Source organism: Cherax quadricarinatus, chromosome 51 (assembly GCF_038502225.1).
Source record: "Cherax quadricarinatus isolate ZL_2023a chromosome 51, ASM3850222v1, whole genome shotgun sequence".
Classification (NCBI taxonomy): domain Eukaryota; kingdom Metazoa; phylum Arthropoda; class Malacostraca; order Decapoda; family Parastacidae; genus Cherax; species Cherax quadricarinatus.
The window spans coordinates 26397059-26415517 of record NC_091342.1 but is presented as its reverse complement, the minus strand read 5'-3'; the positions used below and the strand labels follow the sequence as shown (position 1 = coordinate 26415517).

General features: G+C 38.5%; 1 protein-coding gene across 1 annotated transcript in view; it reads right to left on the bottom strand.

The window, feature by feature from the left end:
- Positions 1-13035, bottom strand: part of LOC128694596 (metabotropic glutamate receptor-like protein P) — a 903975-nt gene extending 890940 nt beyond the window's left edge. Inside the window, exons 1-3 of the mRNA XM_070095631.1 lie at positions 13016-13035; positions 8337-8457; positions 7847-7916 (exon numbers count right to left, since the gene is read on the bottom strand). Of these exons, the coding sequence (XP_069951732.1) occupies positions 7847-7916; positions 8337-8457; positions 13016-13035 (211 nt within the window). The remainder of the gene's footprint in view (positions 1-7846; positions 7917-8336; positions 8458-13015) is intronic.
- Positions 13036-18459: the final 5424 nt, after the last annotated feature.

The following is an 18459-nucleotide window of genomic DNA, read 5'->3' as shown; positions in this document are numbered from 1 at the left end:
GGAACAGTGAGTGGGTTGTAGTATAGGTTGCTCAGTTGCGTTGGGAATGTCGCGGGTGGAGTCTTTTGGTGGGAGATTCTGTGGGGTGTGTTTGCCCTTCCTCCTGTGTCTGGGTCCTGCTCATTTTCATTGCTTCTCGTTCCTCCTTGCGTCTCTGTACCCTCTCTTTCAGTGTGTGTGTGTGTGTGTGTGTGTGTGTGTGTGTGTGTGTGTGTGTGTGTGTGTATTTTTTTATTTAAAATATATAAATATATAAAAATATACAGTTTATTTTGGCACCAAAATTGATGTACGTCAACAAATCCCTGTTTCCTATTTTTCTTCGGCCACCTCGGTGCCAGACCTATCACGGCGTGCTTTTCTAATTACAGATTTATGTGACCTAACCTGAAGATAAATAGGACCAATGTGACCTTACCTGAAGAAAAACAGAGCAAAATTAAATAATCGATGTTGAGCAAAATGTTTAACACTGAAGATCTGAAATATGAAGAGATTGAGTGATACAATCAGAGCAATGTTTCTCGTCTCTTACCTTCCTTCTGCTATAACAGTGTGCAATCAGATTGTCAAATGTCCACTACTCTTAGCACACTATATATTCTTTGATTTAATTCCTGTTATCTACCGCTCGATTGAACATTTTTCATATTTGCCTCTGCAACACTTGTTTTGTGTATGTGTGTGAACGCATATAGGATCGCCGATTCTTCACAGAATCATATAGTCTTGTATCGAGGTATGCACCCCGTTTTGTGGTCTCTATCTTGGGGAAGAGGCAGAGGGACGACACACATGTCACATAGGTCAAAGAAAGACTTCAACGCAATATTCCCGTGGAAAATCCCGAGACTGCCACAAAAACTTCTCGCCATAAGATTCCTGGCAGGATGGGAGACAGCGATCCTCTCTCCTCTCAAGGTACCATAAAAATAGGTCCCTGCCTCCCTGACTTCTCCCGGGAAGTAAAGACAGCGAAATCGAGAAATCTTTTTTCCAGAACATGACTTTCTCTTCACCAAGATTTCCTACTGTTGTGGCACCTTTTTCTCCCTCACTCCTCCCATTTTCGTTTTCATCCAGATGTCTATTTACTCGACTCATTTTCTTCTCGCCAGAGTCAATTTAATCTTGTTTTCTTTTAAATCTCCGGTATCACCTTTGGGTTTCAATTCTATTTTATTTAGTAGAGTGGAAAGAGTTACAGGTGCAGTAGTGGTAGCAGTAGTAGTAGTAGTAGCAGCAGCAGTAATTGTAGCAGTAGTAGCAGGAGCAGCAGTAATTGTAATAGTAGTAGTAATAGCAGCAGTAATTGTAGCAGTAGTAGCAGCAGCAGCAATTGTAGCAGTGGTAGCAGTAGAAATTTTAGCAGCAGTAACTGCAGCAGTAGCAGCAACTGTAGCAGCAGCAGCAACTGTAGCAGCAGCAGCAGATGTAGCAGTGGTAGTAGCAGCAGTAATTGTAGTAGTTTTAATAGTAGTAAAATAAAAATATATTTTATTCAAAAAGTTTTAGTTATAAAGATTGCTTCATTTATATACAAGGAAGTGTATATCCATCAGTGTATGTACACAGTTAACTTTAATCTTACTTTCCTCTCTCCCGACGAACAAACCAACTTTGTTTTTCCAAGTTATTCCAGGAAACTTGAATATTACATCTTACGTTCTTTTTACGAGGTGGAGCGGTAAGCCAGCGGAAGGCCTCAGTCATATGACCAAACGCTATACAGAGGCTTGCTTAAGGGGTATACAGGTAACAGTCTCAGGACTCCACTGAGAGTGTCACAATACCAGCAGTTTCTCTTCTGTTCAGACTAATTAAATTTCTGTACCACCACCACCATTATCAGCATCACAACCACCACCACTACCATCACCACTATCACCTTCACAACCACCTTTATACCGAAACTACCATAATGTAAACTAATGGATACAGTCATATTAATATTATCCTCACTTGCAATATATTTATTGCTGTTGTAATAAAGTTGGTAGAATTACCGACAATATGTAAAGTAAAAGGACACAAGTGCAACTAATGTGACATTTATTGTGGCAACGTTTCGCTCTCCAGGAGCTTTATCAAGCCATTACAAACAATACATGGACACAGAGGGTATATAAAGGCTCAGAGTGAGGTGAATACTAGTGAGGTACCATTTCGATGTTCACTAGTGGTAGTAGTAGTAGTAGTAGTAGTGGTAGTGACAAAAGTAATACAATATGGTAGAGCAATTAATTCGTACATGAGTAAAAGGATATAAAAGCTATTACTTGGGTAACATAAAAATAGGTTGGACAAATATAAACTGGAATGAGGCAGCTTGTTTCAGTGTTCACTCTCTGTGCTTTGTGTAGTATAACAGGAGAGACTATGTGATGGCAGGGTTTACTGTTTTCAGGAGGATTCTTGCTAAGACTTCGGAGATGGTGAAGCTGCCGTTGTTTTGTTTAATTGTATTCGAAACAGCGATCAGTGCTGATTCGAGGCACTTGCGTCTGCGGAAATTAGTTTCTTTGATCACTAATTGGGCGTCTCTGAATTTCATGAGATGATTGGAGGAATTTCGGTGTTGTACACAGGCGTTGTTCAGGTTATCGTTCCTACATGCGTAAATGTGTTCATTGAGGCGGGTGTCGAGGTTTCTGGCTGTTTCACCTACGTAAATCTTGTCACAGCCTCCACAGGGTATAGTGTAAACTCCTGCATTGACTGGTTCGTGGTGCTTGGATTTTGTCCTGGTTATATCCTTTATTGAAGTGCTAGAAGCGATGGCGACTCTGGTGTTAGCTTGTGAAAGTGCTTTTGAGACGTTCAGTGCAACCTGACTGTTGGGAAGAATTATAACTTTGCTGGGAGTGGTGTTGATGCGTGGAGAATTTATGATCTGAAGAGCTCTTTTCTTGCAGTCTTTGATGAAAAAAGAAGGAAAATGTAACTCTGTGAATGTTTGGTGAATGTATGTACACTCCTCGTCAAGAAACTCAGGACTACAAATTCTGTATGCTCTTAGGAAAAACCCGATGATGATGCCTCTTTTGGTCTTGGTATCTTGACTGGAATAGAAGTGTGTGAGATCATTTTTATTGGTGGGTTTCCGATAAACTTGAAATCTTAGGTTGTTGTCTACTTTGTGAATGAGGACGTCGAGGAAAGGTAGCTTGTCATTGGACTCTTCTTCTAGTGTAAACTGGATCGCCGGTTCAACTGCGTTGAGCCTTGCCTGAAGATCCCGTACATCAAAACGTTTTGGAGTTATTACGAGGACATCGTCCACGTAACGTAACCAAGTGACGCTTGAAGGGATGATGTTGGCGAAGTGTTCGGACTCTAGGTGTTCCATGTATAAGTTGGCTAGGACGTCAGGAATAGGCAGTGCTCCACACAAACTAGCCGGAGTTCTTGCCAAACATCTTTCCTGCCTTCTGGGGACCATCAGCCCCGCTCATCTTAAACACTCAGGTGACCTTCTCAACCGCATCCGTAACCTCTCCATCCGTAACAAGAAACTAAGCAGTTTGGATGTGACTTCCCTCTTCACAAAAGTACCTACCAAAAAAGCCATCGAGGTTCTACGACGTAAAGTCAATCAGGACCTTAATCTTCCTCTACCTCCCGGAGATTTTGTTGACTTAATTGAACTCTGTGTTAATTTCAACTGTTTTTCTTTCAATAACAAGCTCTACAAACAAACCTACGGCATGGGAATGGGGTCCCCCATCAGTGCCGTCCTAGCCAACTTATACATGGAACACCTAGAGTCCGAACACTTCGCCAACATCATCCCTTCAAGCGTCACTTGGTTACGTTACGTGGACGATGTCCTCGTAATAACTCCAAAACGTTTTGATGTACGGGATCTTCAGGCAAGGCTCAACGCAGTTGAACCGGCGATCCAGTTTACACTAGAAGAAGAGTCCAATGACAAGCTACCTTTCCTCGACGTCCTCATTCACAAAGTAGACAACAACCTAAGATTTCAAGTTTATCGGAAACCCACCAATAAAAATGATCTCACACACTTCTATTCCAGTCAAGATACCAAGACCAAAAGAGGCATCATCATCGGGTTTTTCCTAAGAGCATACCGAATTTGTAGTCCTGAGTTTCTTGACGAGGAGTGTACATACATTCACCAAACATTCACAGAGTTACATTTTCCTTCTTTTTTCATCAAAGACTGCAAGAAAAGAGCTCTTCAGATCATAAATTCTCCACGCATCAACACCACTCCCAGCAAAGTTATAATTCTTCCCAACAGTCAGGTTGCACTGAACGTCTCAAAAGCACTTTCACAAGCTAACACCAGAGTCGCCATCGCTTCTAGCACTTCAATAAAGGATATAACCAGGACAAAATCCAAGCACCACGAACCAGTCAATGCAGGAGTTTACACTATACCCTGTGGAGGCTGTGACAAGATTTACGTAGGTGAAACAGCCAGAAACCTCGACACCCGCCTCAATGAACACATTTACGCATGTAGGAACGATAACCTGAACAACGCCTGTGTACAACACCGAAATTCCTCCAATCATCTCATGAAATTCAGAGACGCCCAATTAGTGATCAAAGAAACTAATTTCCGCAGACGCAAGTGCCTCGAATCAGCACTGATCGCTGTTTCGAATACAATTAAACAAAACAACGGCAGCTTCACCATCTCCGAAGTCTTAGCAAGAATCCTCCTGAAAACAGTAAACCCTGCCATCACATAGTCTCTCCTGTTATACTACACAAAGCACAGAGAGTGAACACTGAAACAAGCTGCCTCATTCCAGTTTATATTTGTCCAATCTATTTTTATGTTACCCAAGTAATAGCTTTTATATCCTTTTACTCATGTACGAATTAATTGCTCTACCATATTGTATTACTTTTGTCACTACCACTACTACTACTACCACTAGTGAACATCGAAATGGTACCTCACTAGTATTACACCTCACTCTGAGCCTTTATATACCCTCTGTGTCCATGTATTGTTTGTAATGGCTTGATAAAGCTCCTGGAGAGCGAAACATTGCCACAATAAATGTCACCTTAGTTGCACTTGTGAGAACTCCCGGCGCTCATTATGACCAGTTGGGATAAATATCGCCATTGGCATTATTAGTATTCAAATCAGAAAATTCTTTTTTTAAATTCTTTTATCATTACAAAAACTGAATCATTCTTATAAAAACTTTGAGGATGATTATCATTACAAGATCTTAACATCTTTACATCACTCTTATTTTAAATGTAAATATTATCATCAATAAAGCCTTTGTTTCATCTGGTTTTGTTCCAATGACGTCTATAATTCATCGTTATATTTCCTATAATTAAAATCTTATATCATTAAAGCAGCATTAACAAAGTTATAGTATTAAAGCACTTATTACTAAAAAAATTATTATAACTATTTAGCCTGCGGAGAGAGAAGGGGAGATAGTGAGAGAAAAGATAGAGAAAAGAGAAAGATAGAGAAAAGAGAAAGAGAGAGAGAATAGACAGAGAGAGAAAAAAAAGAGAAAAAAAAAGAGAAAAATGACAGAGAAAAGACAGAGAGAGAGAGAGAGAGAGAGAGAGAGAGAGAGAGAGAGAGAGAGAGAGAGAGAGAGAGAGAGAGAGAGAGAGAGAGAGAGAGAGAGAGAGAGAGAGAAAAAATTAAGTGACTACTCATGTATAAACATTAACTCAGATAAGGCAGTGTGGTCAGACTCGGTCGTATCAGACAACCCAAAATAAAAGGAAAAATATACGAAGTTGAGTGGTCGTAACTTTTCTGGTGTCGTAACATCTGTTCACTCAGTCCAAGTAAAACAAATAAATACACTAAATTAAAGCAAACAGGAGTCGGTAATTTCATAGCAATTTCGCTTAAAAATATCAAAATGCACAGCAATCGTTTATTATTAATTTATTCAATTAGTGTCAATGTCTGGGGATAACACGGTCATGGTCACGGACACACAATATAAATATAAATAGATAAATAAATATATATGTCGTGCCGCATAGATAAAACTGGCCAATTAACAAGAACTCGAGACTGGTTATAAATGACCATAATTTTTAAAGGGGTGGACCGGTAAGCCAGCGGAAGGCCTCGGTCAGATGACCAAAAGCTCCAAAGGCGGGTCATCATCTGACTAAGACCCGCGTCAGGAAACATTTGTCCTGTTTCCTGACGAACCTTACCTAACCTAACCTAACAAGAACTCGATTAAAATTAAGTCCTCTCTAAAACTTTCTCTTATACGTTTAAAGATATATTTTTTTTTTCGTTTATGTTAATGTAAAAAAATTTGTACTAAAATAAATTAAGAAAACTTACCTAATCTTATTATAACAATCGAAATTTAGTTTAGCCTAATCCAACTAAATATTTTTATGGTAAGTTTACAATATTTTAATAGACAAACACAATGAAATATATTTTTTTCGTTGGGTTCAGAATGATTTTTTGGGAAATTATTGCATACACAAATTTTCGCTTGCCTTATTCGGCAAGAGGAGCGTTGCTATTTAAACCAAAATCGCAAGTTTTACTTATTAGGCACGACATTATATTGCTAAAACTCTCTACATTAACAGCATATATTCTTAATTCTTGACGATGAAAAGCATTACTTATCGAAAGAAACATGAACAAATTATCATAAGACTTGTAGATCTTAAGCTTGTAACCTTCATCTTCATTATATCCTATTATACTCTGCTACAATAATAGAACAGACTCGGAATTGTGGGTCTGTAGAGTAGAAAATGTAGCAGAAGAGAAAAAAATAGTCAATACAACCTACAAAATCGGTAAATTGTGACTATTGTTGTCAACAAATCCCGTAGTTCTAGAACTAAGATCCAAGGACATAAGAATTTATGTATGAATGTAGTACACTCACTACCAACTAAGATATTTGTAGCTGACAGGGCCAAACATGCACTCCTAATGTGGAAAGACGCCTGTTATGTCTACAAAGCATCGAATAAAATTAAGGGTGGTGTCTGGAGGCTGCTTTAATCTGCACACAAGTTAACATGGAGCAAAACCGGGGAATCACGGGTTAAGCTTTACACAACACTCATCATAATACAGAAACAGAATTATAACCTCAATCAGTCGACCTTCCAAAACAACTAACAGGTGTATAAGTTGTACTACCTGGTATACATGTACCAGCTGGTGTACATGTTGCATTTGTAGATGAATGGTTCAGAGAACAGACATGTTGATAAATTAGACACGTATGGACTGATGAAGCCACTGTGTGGCGAAACGTTTCCTCAATAAAGATACCCAAGAGTTGCACATGTGTCTAATTTATTAACATGTTGCATTATCTGATGTACATGTTGCACTAGCCAGTGTACATGTTGCACTAGCTAATGTACATGCTGCTCTAGTAAAATGGTTACCGTAACTATAATTTTTAAAGGGGTGGACCGGTAAGCCAGCAGAAGGCCTCGGTCAGATGACCAATAGCTCCAGAGGCGGGTTATCACATGACTAGGACCCCAGTTAGGAAACACTTGTCCTGTTTCCTGACAAATCTTACCTAACCTCCTCTAGCTACTATACATGCACAAACTGGTAGGTCTCTGCTCCCTCCTTCACGGTAGGCCTTCCATCACACCCCAGTTAACCTGCCTGACCTCACCTCGACAAGAAGCGCAGCTTCTTACAATCAGTCTTCTAGACGTATATAGGAATTTTATTATATCGTTTGCATTGACTTCATTAAACTCAAGAGCGGAACGTGGTCGCAATGAAAGTCCCGCACATGATTTTCTTTTCTTCGTCTAAGAATGCTGGTGTACAGAGGTGTTATTAGAAGGATGTTAAAGTACTCACCTGTAATGACCACCGTTATCGGATCATCATTTTCTGTGAAAAATGGGAGAGGGAAGACTGCAGCAAGTACCTGAAAGACAAGAAACAACAAAGTTAAAAATAGAGTAACTTAGATAAGAAATGACTAAGATAGAAATAATTGAGAAAAATGAAAACGTTAAGAATAACAATTAGAAAAATAACCAAAGAATTTTTGGTAAAAATGTTCAGACGTAAAGCAAGAAAAAATATTAATAACGAATAAATTGATATACCATGGCTGGAACAATGCACAACCCGCACGTAGGGAACAAACATATGACTAGTTAATGGTCCGGCTTGGACCATTAACTAGTGGACCATGTGGGACCGAAACGTCGTCATAAGTTACCGTCTCCTACGTATTGTTATTTGCACATAAAAATAACAATAACGTAAGAACGAAGGCTGGTCCAGTTCACATCTGCCCCCACCCACTCATGTTCCCTTGTAACCTCTGTTTAAAGCTAACCGAAGCTCTTGCCTCATTAACACTACTTGAGAGTTTGTTCCACTCATCTACAACTTTATTGCCAAACCAGTACTCTCCAATATTATTTTTAAATGAAAATCTCTCAAACTTGAATCCAATACTGCGATTTCACAGATGGTTAAATACCGCATTTTCCGGCATATAAGGCGCGCCTTTTTTTTCCCCACAAAAAGTGTTGGAAAAAAATCACTCTGCATCTTACAGATTCAAGATCAAGGTCAAGGGTAGGCTGTGGGTTACGGTTTAGCGTAAAATGAGAGAGTAATTAACCCTTGAACATGATTACAGGTTTACCGTTGTAATTTCTGCATGCGCCTTATGTGCCGGAAAATACGATATTTTTCAACACGCTATTTACATCCTATTTGTTGTTTTCCATTTGTATACTTCAAGCATATCTACCCTAATTCTACGACTTTCCAAAGAACGCAAGTTCAATGCAAAACGAGACATTTTTTTGGAGATATAACGCGAGCATTTAAAGAGTTTTGAACAAAGCGAGAAAATAATTAATTGTTGTGGAGCCTCAAGAGGTCAAGTTCGAGGAAAAACACGGTCACACATAAGGTCATTACGAGAGCAGGTCACACACGAACTCAAATTGCGATATCATGTCTAATGAGGCCAAGTATTGGTGGGAACAGAGGGTGGAGATAAGGTGATTATAATGTGTATTATTAGATTGTCTTCTGATTTTTAACCCCGGAGGGTTAGCCACCCAGGATAACCCAAGAAAGTCAGTGCGTTATCGAGGGCTGTCTGTCTTATTTCCATTGGGGTCCTCAATCTTTTCTCCCAGGATGCGACCCACACCAGTCGACTAACACCCAGGTTCCTATTTGCTGCTAGGTGAACATGACAATAGGTGTAAGAAAACACGTCGAAATGTTTCCACCCCGTCGGGAATCGAACCCGGGTCCTCCGTGTGTGAAGCGAGAGCTTTAGCCACCAGGCCACCGGGGCAACCAGTTCTCATGCTCGTTGGCCTTATATAATGGTGGATTTGATTGTGTACTTGATAACATAAGAATGGAGGAACACTGCAGAAGACCTACTGGCCCATACAAAGCAGGCCATTATCAAAATCACCAGTACCCAAAGCTACCGAAGAATTTACTCCCGTACCCACGATACTAATCAAACCCAGCCCCTCCCACTCATGTATTTGTCCAATCTCTTTTTAAAGCCATCCAGGGTCCTACCCTCTATCACCCTACTCGGAAGATTGTTCCACGCATCCACAACTCTGTTCGAAAACCAGTACTTACCTACTTTCTTTCTAAATCTAAATTTATCCAACTTAAACCCGTTATTTCTGGTTCTTACCTGGTTCGACATCCTCACTACTTTATTAATATCACATTCGTTTATGCCCATCATCCATTTATACACTTCGATATCTCCCCTCATTCTTCGTCTCTCCAGAGAGTAAAGATTCAAAGGTCTATCTTCATACAGGAGGTTCCTTATACAGTAAATCCTTTTAGTCATTCTTCTCTGTATGTTCTCCAATGAATCTATATCCAACTGGTAGTAAGGAGACCAAAACTGAGCGGCATAATCCAAATGAGGTCTCACTAGTTATGTATAGAGCTGTAAAATAACTTTTGGACTTCTGTTACTTGTACTTCTTGAAATAAATCCAAGTAATCTGTTAGCCTCAATGCGCACACTTAGGCACTGTTGTCTTGGCTTTAGATTTCTGCTTACCATGACTCCCATGTCTTTTTCACATTCTGTATGATCAAGCTCTGCTTCGCCTAGTTTATAACTTCGAGCATTATTTTCATTACCAAGCACTAGGACTTTACACTTGTACACATTGAATTTAGTCTGACACTTTTCAGACCAAGACATTAATTTGTCCAAATCCTCCTGGAGTTCACTGGCATTCTCCTGGTTTCAGCCTTGAGCGAAACACTCCACAGAAAAAAATCACTACTACCAGTGTTTTTATTTCAAATAATGTATACCAATGCAATGTGAGTTGTGAATTTGATGCAGAGAAATCAAGGTTTGTAGAACAAGAGATGTGGAGTTGCCAAAAGTATTATTCAGACAGCAGAGCTGGGGCTGCTGGGATGGCATGAAAGGACAGAAGAAAAATAGGTTGAAAAGGTGGGCATATAAATCTTGGCTGAAGGGAAGGAGAAGTAGGAATTGTCCTAGGAAAGGCTGGAGAGAAATAAAGGAGGTTTTTGAGTGCTAGGGGCGGGGGCATCTAATAGGTTGTGTTAAGGTGTTAGGAGTGGAGGCAAGTGGCTTTTTACCATTGACGTACTGCTGAAGTGTGAGAAAGGTAGTATTTACGAAGGGATTCATGGAAACTGGTTAGCCGACTCGAGTTCTGTGGGTGGATAGTACAGTGACTGCACTCTGAAGGAGAGGTTGGTGATTCTCCATTCTCATATTCTTTGTCGGGTTACCTTACTTCGGCGGGAGACTACTGCCAGTTAAAAAAAAGTTTCTTATACAAGGAAACAGCTTCGTTATCGTTCTCAGTATATTTTTAAGCGCATCCTGAAGACCAGAACTGAGCACCATAATCTAAAATTGGTCTTGCTAAAATATACCATAGGACGTCTATTATTTATACTTCTCGAAATAAACCAAGAATTTTATTAGCTTTATTGTGAACATTTCTGCCCTGTTGTTTTACCCCTAAACTTCTGCTAGACAGAACTCATAGCTCTTTTATATCATTCAGTTTGACTACGATCTACATTTATCTTCTAGGTGCTATAGTTATTTCCTTTTCCTAAAACTAGAGCCTTACACTTGTATACACTGGACTGCATCTGCCATTTCTCTGACCACAATATCAAGAAAAAATAAGAGCAGTAAGAACAACACTGCTGGTTCTCACGAGCCTAAAAACACTAGAGACTTATTATACCACGGGCTGGGCTTGAACCCGTAGTATTGAGGCGCAAAACTCCAGACCGACGCATTAGCCGCTGGACCAGCTGGCTACAATGAGAGTCATCCAACTAGGTATATTTATACACCATTGGAAGGTTAGCTAGGGCACCACTGTGACCACAAATCCAAGTATTCACAGACGAATCTCCCGCCGGTGTGGAGGGGGGGGGGTGGATTCGTGAGTCAACATAAGAGACTCAGAGTATCTAGAGTTGAGAAACCTAAAAATTCACTGCAATAATTGATAATTCATATTCCGTGGATGATGGAGGTGGTCTGGCTCATCCACATATTTGCTGTCTAGCCAGTGGGATAGCCAGTACCATGTCAACCGTTGCGTTCATGTGGTCACCCACTGTCACCATGTGGTCACCCGTTGTGACCTTGTGGTCACCCGTTGTGGCCATGAGACTACCCACACATTCACTGAACGGGAGGCAACATGCCGAGAAAGTGGATATTACAAAGACACAGTAAAGCCTTCGGTAGATAATTATCCTCATAGATGACTATTTCAGGTCATTTATGAGACTTATCTACCTCCCAGATATGCTTCACATGTGATGTGTAGTAGTGGCATGGTAAAGGCAGGTCACTAGGCCATACTCTGAGGTCATGTATGAGGATGGGTAATGGTATGCGTGCTGGTGTAATAACATCAGTAATAAACTCTAATAACTACAGAAATAACATCAGAATAACCCCAGTAATAATACCATTAATAGCTACATTGATAACCTCAGTAAAAATACCTGTAATAACATCAGTAATAACCATGTGTATGTGTAGGCATAGGTCTACAAATGTTGATCTATGATATGGGTTAAAAGACCTTTTTTTTTTTTTTTAGAACTGCTGCTTCCAGCTTTCTACTTGTTTGATTATTCTTTACTAACGAGTTTACAATTATTCCATGCCATGATGTGTGCATGTCTGGTACGATGGATGGATCATTAATTGACGACGTTTCGCCAACCCAGTGGGCTTTTTCGAGTCACAGAGATAAGCCTGGGGGAGAGGGATTAGCCTATATATACTAGGGAACGTAGTGAGGTGAGGAATCACTTCACTTCACTAGGCTCCCTATTTTTAGGCTCATCCTTACAAGCTTTATCTGTTTGTGACTTGATGAAACCCACTGGGTTGGCTAATCGACATTAAAAAAAATTTAGATTTTGCCACCGAAGTGGCTATTTTATTGTGCAAACTGCATTTATGTCTCGTTCCACCGTGTCGGAATTTTACACCATCTAGATAGTGTGTGTATACCTGTATTCTGTATTTCTTGTGTAGTCTTCCCGTGCTGTTTATTTCTCATAACATCCTACACGCAGGATCGTGCAGGTAACAACATTTATATCAGTATAATTACGATTGATTTGTTTAACGAGATCACGAATCGTTTTGGATGTCAAGACATTTGCATTATTTTTCCTAAGTGATTGTGAGGTAATATGATAATTGTGAGAAAATGCGGGTAATATTAATCACCTGTGTGATGCGGTGTTTCCTTTTATGCTCTCGTGTACATGGTCAACTTTCCGTCTGCAGACTTTATTGAAATTTATAGGAAAGTTCTCAATATTTATAAAGCATTCCTCCTCGAGGAATCCGCTGCTGCATATCCTATGCTCTCTTAAAAAGAATGTAATAAATGGAAGGAAGGCTTCTTTTGCTCTAAGTGTTTTTGCATTACCCAGTTAATAGCCAGAACTAATAGATTTTGCGTGACTCACCAAGCAGTGCACTGCGCCATGGTAAAGTATTATCAGCAAAAATAATAAATCAACAAAGAAATACAAGAGAACCTAAGAGAGCACGGTATCTGACTAGCTTGTGCTACTAGGTCAGATGCCGTGCTCCTTCCTAAAGTGAATGTGACCTGACCTGACTAGGTTGCTGCATTGGCTTGGGGCGGTGGGGGACTTTGACCTGCCACGCATGGGCCAGTAGGCCTGCTGCAATGTTTCTTTCTTATGTTCTTAACTGTATATGTGTTTTGCTTGTTACCCGACGTATTTACGATAACCTCAACGAAAAAAAACTTACAAACCTATTACTTGTTTGAACGTAATCCCTGATAAGTTTCATGGACAAAATATAAACAATACCGGACCATTGGAACTGCAAAACAAAGTATATGAACTGTAATTATACAAGTGGTATATTAACATTAAAACAGAAGAATATTATACACAGTCAGTTCACAAATATCACACTTTACTGAAGCTTTAGACTATGTTCGATCTGTCATGGTCCATTATTAAGTCACAGCTTTATTACAAAGTCACAATTGTGACTTTGCAGTAGTCCAGAATAGATCGTAGTCTAAATCTCTTTCTGGAAAGTGTGGGTTAGTTTGGAATAGTCCCAGTCACGGTATTCTGATTATTCTTTTCTTTACATACATTCTTGCTATATAAATGTTCTTGGCCTTAATGACAAACGTATATTAATGGAGACAGTCGTATCGAAAAGGGAAAGTGATACTGATAGTGTTTATAGTTTACCAGTATCAGTAGAGAGAAGATAATGTGCATCACAGTGTGGTTAAGTTACAGAAAGCAAAAAACGTCAAAAAACTGATAAACTATTAGAAAGTCCAGAATGGAACACGCTCACTAGAAATGTGAAAAATGAAGTTGAACGATTATATAAGAGAAACAGTGTCAACGAATAATGAGAAATTTAACTAATACACAGCCAATCCAGATGGAAGACGACAGAATATGAGCAATACCGCTATTTCTTCCTCTCTTTGTCCCGTCCCTGACCCTCTCGCTTATATATACTGGCTCCCTCACTCTTCTGCGCTAGTGTGACTTGTAAATGGTCCTTGTCGGACCGAAACGTCGTTGTGCAAATACAAGTACTTATGAAGGAAAGATGAGAAATGAAGATCTGAATAAGCAACAATAAAAACTGAGGTAAAGAACAAAATATAGGAGAAAGAAGAAAATCAACATATCAAGGAATAAAATGCTGAAGCTACTAAGCTACGTCACTAAAAACTCTGGACACGGTCTGAAAAACGAAAAAGTTAATGTCAGACAGGTATTACTGACTTGCATCCGACTGTAAAGGAGAAGATAATCAAGAGTGATGATGAACCTGAAAAATTATGTGCTAAGCGAAGGTCAACCACAAGTTAAGTAAATCCTGTTTCACGACGCTTTTGAAAGTGTACGATGGGATGACAGATGAAGGAAATAGAGAGAGAGGTGGGTAAACAGTAGATAATTGGACTGTATATAAGCATTTGATTAAATGTCATAGAAAAAAATCATTTTCTACAAGATTATATAAGGCAGAAAGACTTTAATATACTTTAAAACAAGAAACAAGCACTGAATCTGGGACTCAAATTTACCACCAACATACGCAAACCTATCAACTCAACCTAGTTACCAGGTTTTGATGTACGGAATCTATAAGCAAGGCTCAACGCAGTTGAACCGGCGATCCAGTTAACACTAGAAGAAGAGTCCAATGACAAGCTACCTTTCCTCGACGTCCTCATTCACAAAGTAGACAACAACCTAAGATTTCAAGTATATCGGAAACCTACCAATAAAAATGATCTCACACACTTCTATTCTAGTCAAGATACTAAGATCAAAAGAGGCATCATCATCGGGTTTTTCCTAAGAGCATACCGAATTTGTAGTCCTGAGTTTCTTGACGAGGAATGTACATTTATTCACCAAACCTTCACTGATTTACACTTTCCTTCCTTTTTCATCAAAGACTGCAAGAAAAGAGCTCTTCAGATCATTAATGCTCCACGCACCAACACCACTCCCAACAAAGTTATAATTCTTCCCAACAGCCAGGTTGCACTGAACGTTTCTAAAGTACTTTCACAAGCTAACACCAGAATCGCCATCGCTTCCAGCATTTCGATAATGGATCTAACCAGAACAAAATCCAGGCACCGCGAACCAGTCAACTCAGGGGTTTACACTATACCCTGTGGAGGCTGCGGCAAGATTTATGTCGGTGAAACAGCAAGAAACCTCGACACCCGCCTCAATGAGCACATTTACGCATGTAGGAACGATAACTTGAACAACGCCTGTGTACAACACCGCAATTCCACCAATCATCTCATGAAGTTCAGGGACCCCTTGAAAGAAATGAATACAGAATATACAACCCTCTCTTTAATGCTGCAAGAATACACAGTGTATATTACAGACATAACTTAATAGGAACGGGGAACATAAATCTTTAAATACTCATTATCCTTCAAGGGTGCCTTGATGTTGTTGAAGGGCTCCTGATCTGAGGAGTCGACACTACCCTTTTCCGACTTAAACCTGATGACCTCTCATTCCTCAGAAGCTACATGATCCCTAAAGATTTAGCGCTTCCCGTATATAATTAACAAAAATGACTATCATTTTTCGTTGCTGTTAAAAATCATAATAACGTGTTACCTCAATTATTCAGAATTTCTACCACAATTTTTGGAGGGTGAAAAAATGATATATTAATTAGTTTTGCTCACTTATCCAATATTTAGCTAGTTTTTTTTATCATAATTTCGAAGCATTGTTAAATATTTTATGTCTGTCATGACGGACCACGAGGGCATATTAATTATATTTATGTACATATTCTCACAGGTTAGAATATCCTCACGTTTTATTTATACTTATATGTATATATATACCCTCATACATACTCAGTCACATATCCCCGCATGAATATTCACTCACATATCACAACATTCATATTGACTATTTCCCTTCGAATATTCACTCATATCCGTACATGTAAATTCACTAACACATTTCTATACGTGCAATACAATCGCTACAGGGATAGTATTTCGCTTCCCATGTGTCTTGTTCTGCATTTCTATATGTATATATTTACTCAACTCTCTGCAGATATATCCACAGTAGTCAGACAGTACCCACACTCTCGAGTCCCAAGTTAGTGTCATGACGACGACGACGACGACGATGACGACGACGACGACGATGATGATGACGACGACGATGATGTGGATAACGATGTTGATGATGATGATAATGTTGATGATGTTGAGGTTTATGATGTTTATAATGATCATGATGTTCACTTAGTTGTTAATCATTATTATTAAATATTTTTATTTACATTTGTACGCGCTGTATTTGAGAGGCTGCATAAGAGGATCGTGTAACAGTGTTATATCCGGTATTCTTACCGTGGAAAAATATCCGGTAATCCTGCTGCTAACATGTACCCTGTGATCCTGTTAGTAATATATCACATACACTCCTGATAAAAATTTGTAAATTTTCGATGCTCGCTATTTTGGGCATTAGTTGTCTGTGATTTTCGTGTTCAGTAATAACATATTTAGTCGTTCAAACAGGCAAAAATTTAGGGGGTTGTGCAATCCTTTGGTTTTGTGTCAGTGGCTGAGGGTAGAAATTTACACACAGGCATGATTGTTTTTCATGATTTTGCCAACAGTAATTTTTTTTTTGTTTCGGGATGCGTTAGTTTCAGATTCACGTGTATGAAAGAGCTTTTTTTTTAGTTTATGTTTTTTAATATTTATTTATACTTGTACATGTAAATCCTTGCCAATCCGTTGTGTGTATAATATAATTATTTATAATATATATATATATATATATATATATATATATATATATATATATATATATATATATATATATATATATATATATGCATGCAAAACAACCACTCTGAAAGAATAGAGAAATTCCAAGCGCTTTCGTGACTACTCACATTATCAAGGAACTATGAAAGTAAAGCATCCAAGGAAGCTATATAAGGGGTCTGGCCAGCACCTCACTATCAGATCCCACAACGGTTAAACACGTGACGTCCGGCGACCCAACTTGGATAGGTCCCTTGCACAACTCACCCCCAAGCTATTCTACCCAAGAAAATTTAAAAATTATTATTTGTCCAGTGTATTATTAAATTCTTCCCAAATTCTATTAATTATAAATGGATCTAATTTATATAAACCAAAGGAAATATTCATATTATTGTCAAAACTGCTTTTTATGAAACAAGATTCAATTATATTCCTGTCGACCATGGACTTGCTTGATACTACTTTCTCAACATTTTGAAAATCAATTGGATGGTTAAAATCTCTTACATGAATAAATAGAGCATTGGAATCTTGTCCAGTTCTAATGCTATATTTATGTTGTTTTAATCTTAGTTCGAGATTTTTACCAGTTTGACCGTAATAAACTTTATCGCAAATTTTACAAGGAATCTTATAGACACATCCATCAGCATTTTGGGGGGAATTCTTTATCAAAAGTTTTTTCACTGTATCAAGATTTTTGAATACAACTTTAATATTAAAAGTCTTAAGAAGAGAAGGCATATCAACCAAGTTTTCATGGTAAGGGAGAACCAACATATTTTTAGTTGAATAAGGCTGGTTGTCCCTTTTTGGGTATTTTAAATCATTACCCATTTCATAAATTTTGGATATTTCCTCATCTATGAACTCAGGACTACAAATTCGTAAAGCTCTCAAAAACATTGATGAGAAAACAGACAGTTTGACTCTATCTTGATGCGAGGAATAATAGTGGACATAGGAACAGTTATTTGTAGGTTTTCTGTAAATTTTAAATTTGAATTCATTATTACCCTTAATAATTAAAACATCTAGAAAAGGCAATGAGTTATTTTCTTCAAACTCAACAGTAAAGTTTATAGAATGGGCTAAGCTATTTAATTTTCCAAGGAAATGGTGTATATCTACATTTTTGGGCATAAGACACAAAATATCATCAACATATCTGAACCATTTAGCTCTATTAGGGAGGATTGTGTTAAGCAACCTTGTTTCAAAAAATTCTATGTATAGGTTACTAAGAACAGGTGAAAGAGGATTTCCCATTGCCATACCAAACTTTTGAGTGTAAAACTTATCAATACAAATTTTGCATCAACAATGCAAAGTTTAATAAGTTTAATGATAGTAGGAACTGGCAATGGTAAATCATAGTTAACGAGTTCTTCAGATAAGAAACTTAATAAATCATCAACAGGAACTTTCGTAAACAAGGAAGTAACATCAAAACTAACCATGTTAAAATCATTTAAGTCAGTCAAGGAGCTTAATTTATCAACCAAGTCTATGTTGTTTTTAACATTAAAGTTAGAAATTTTGCCAACAATAGGG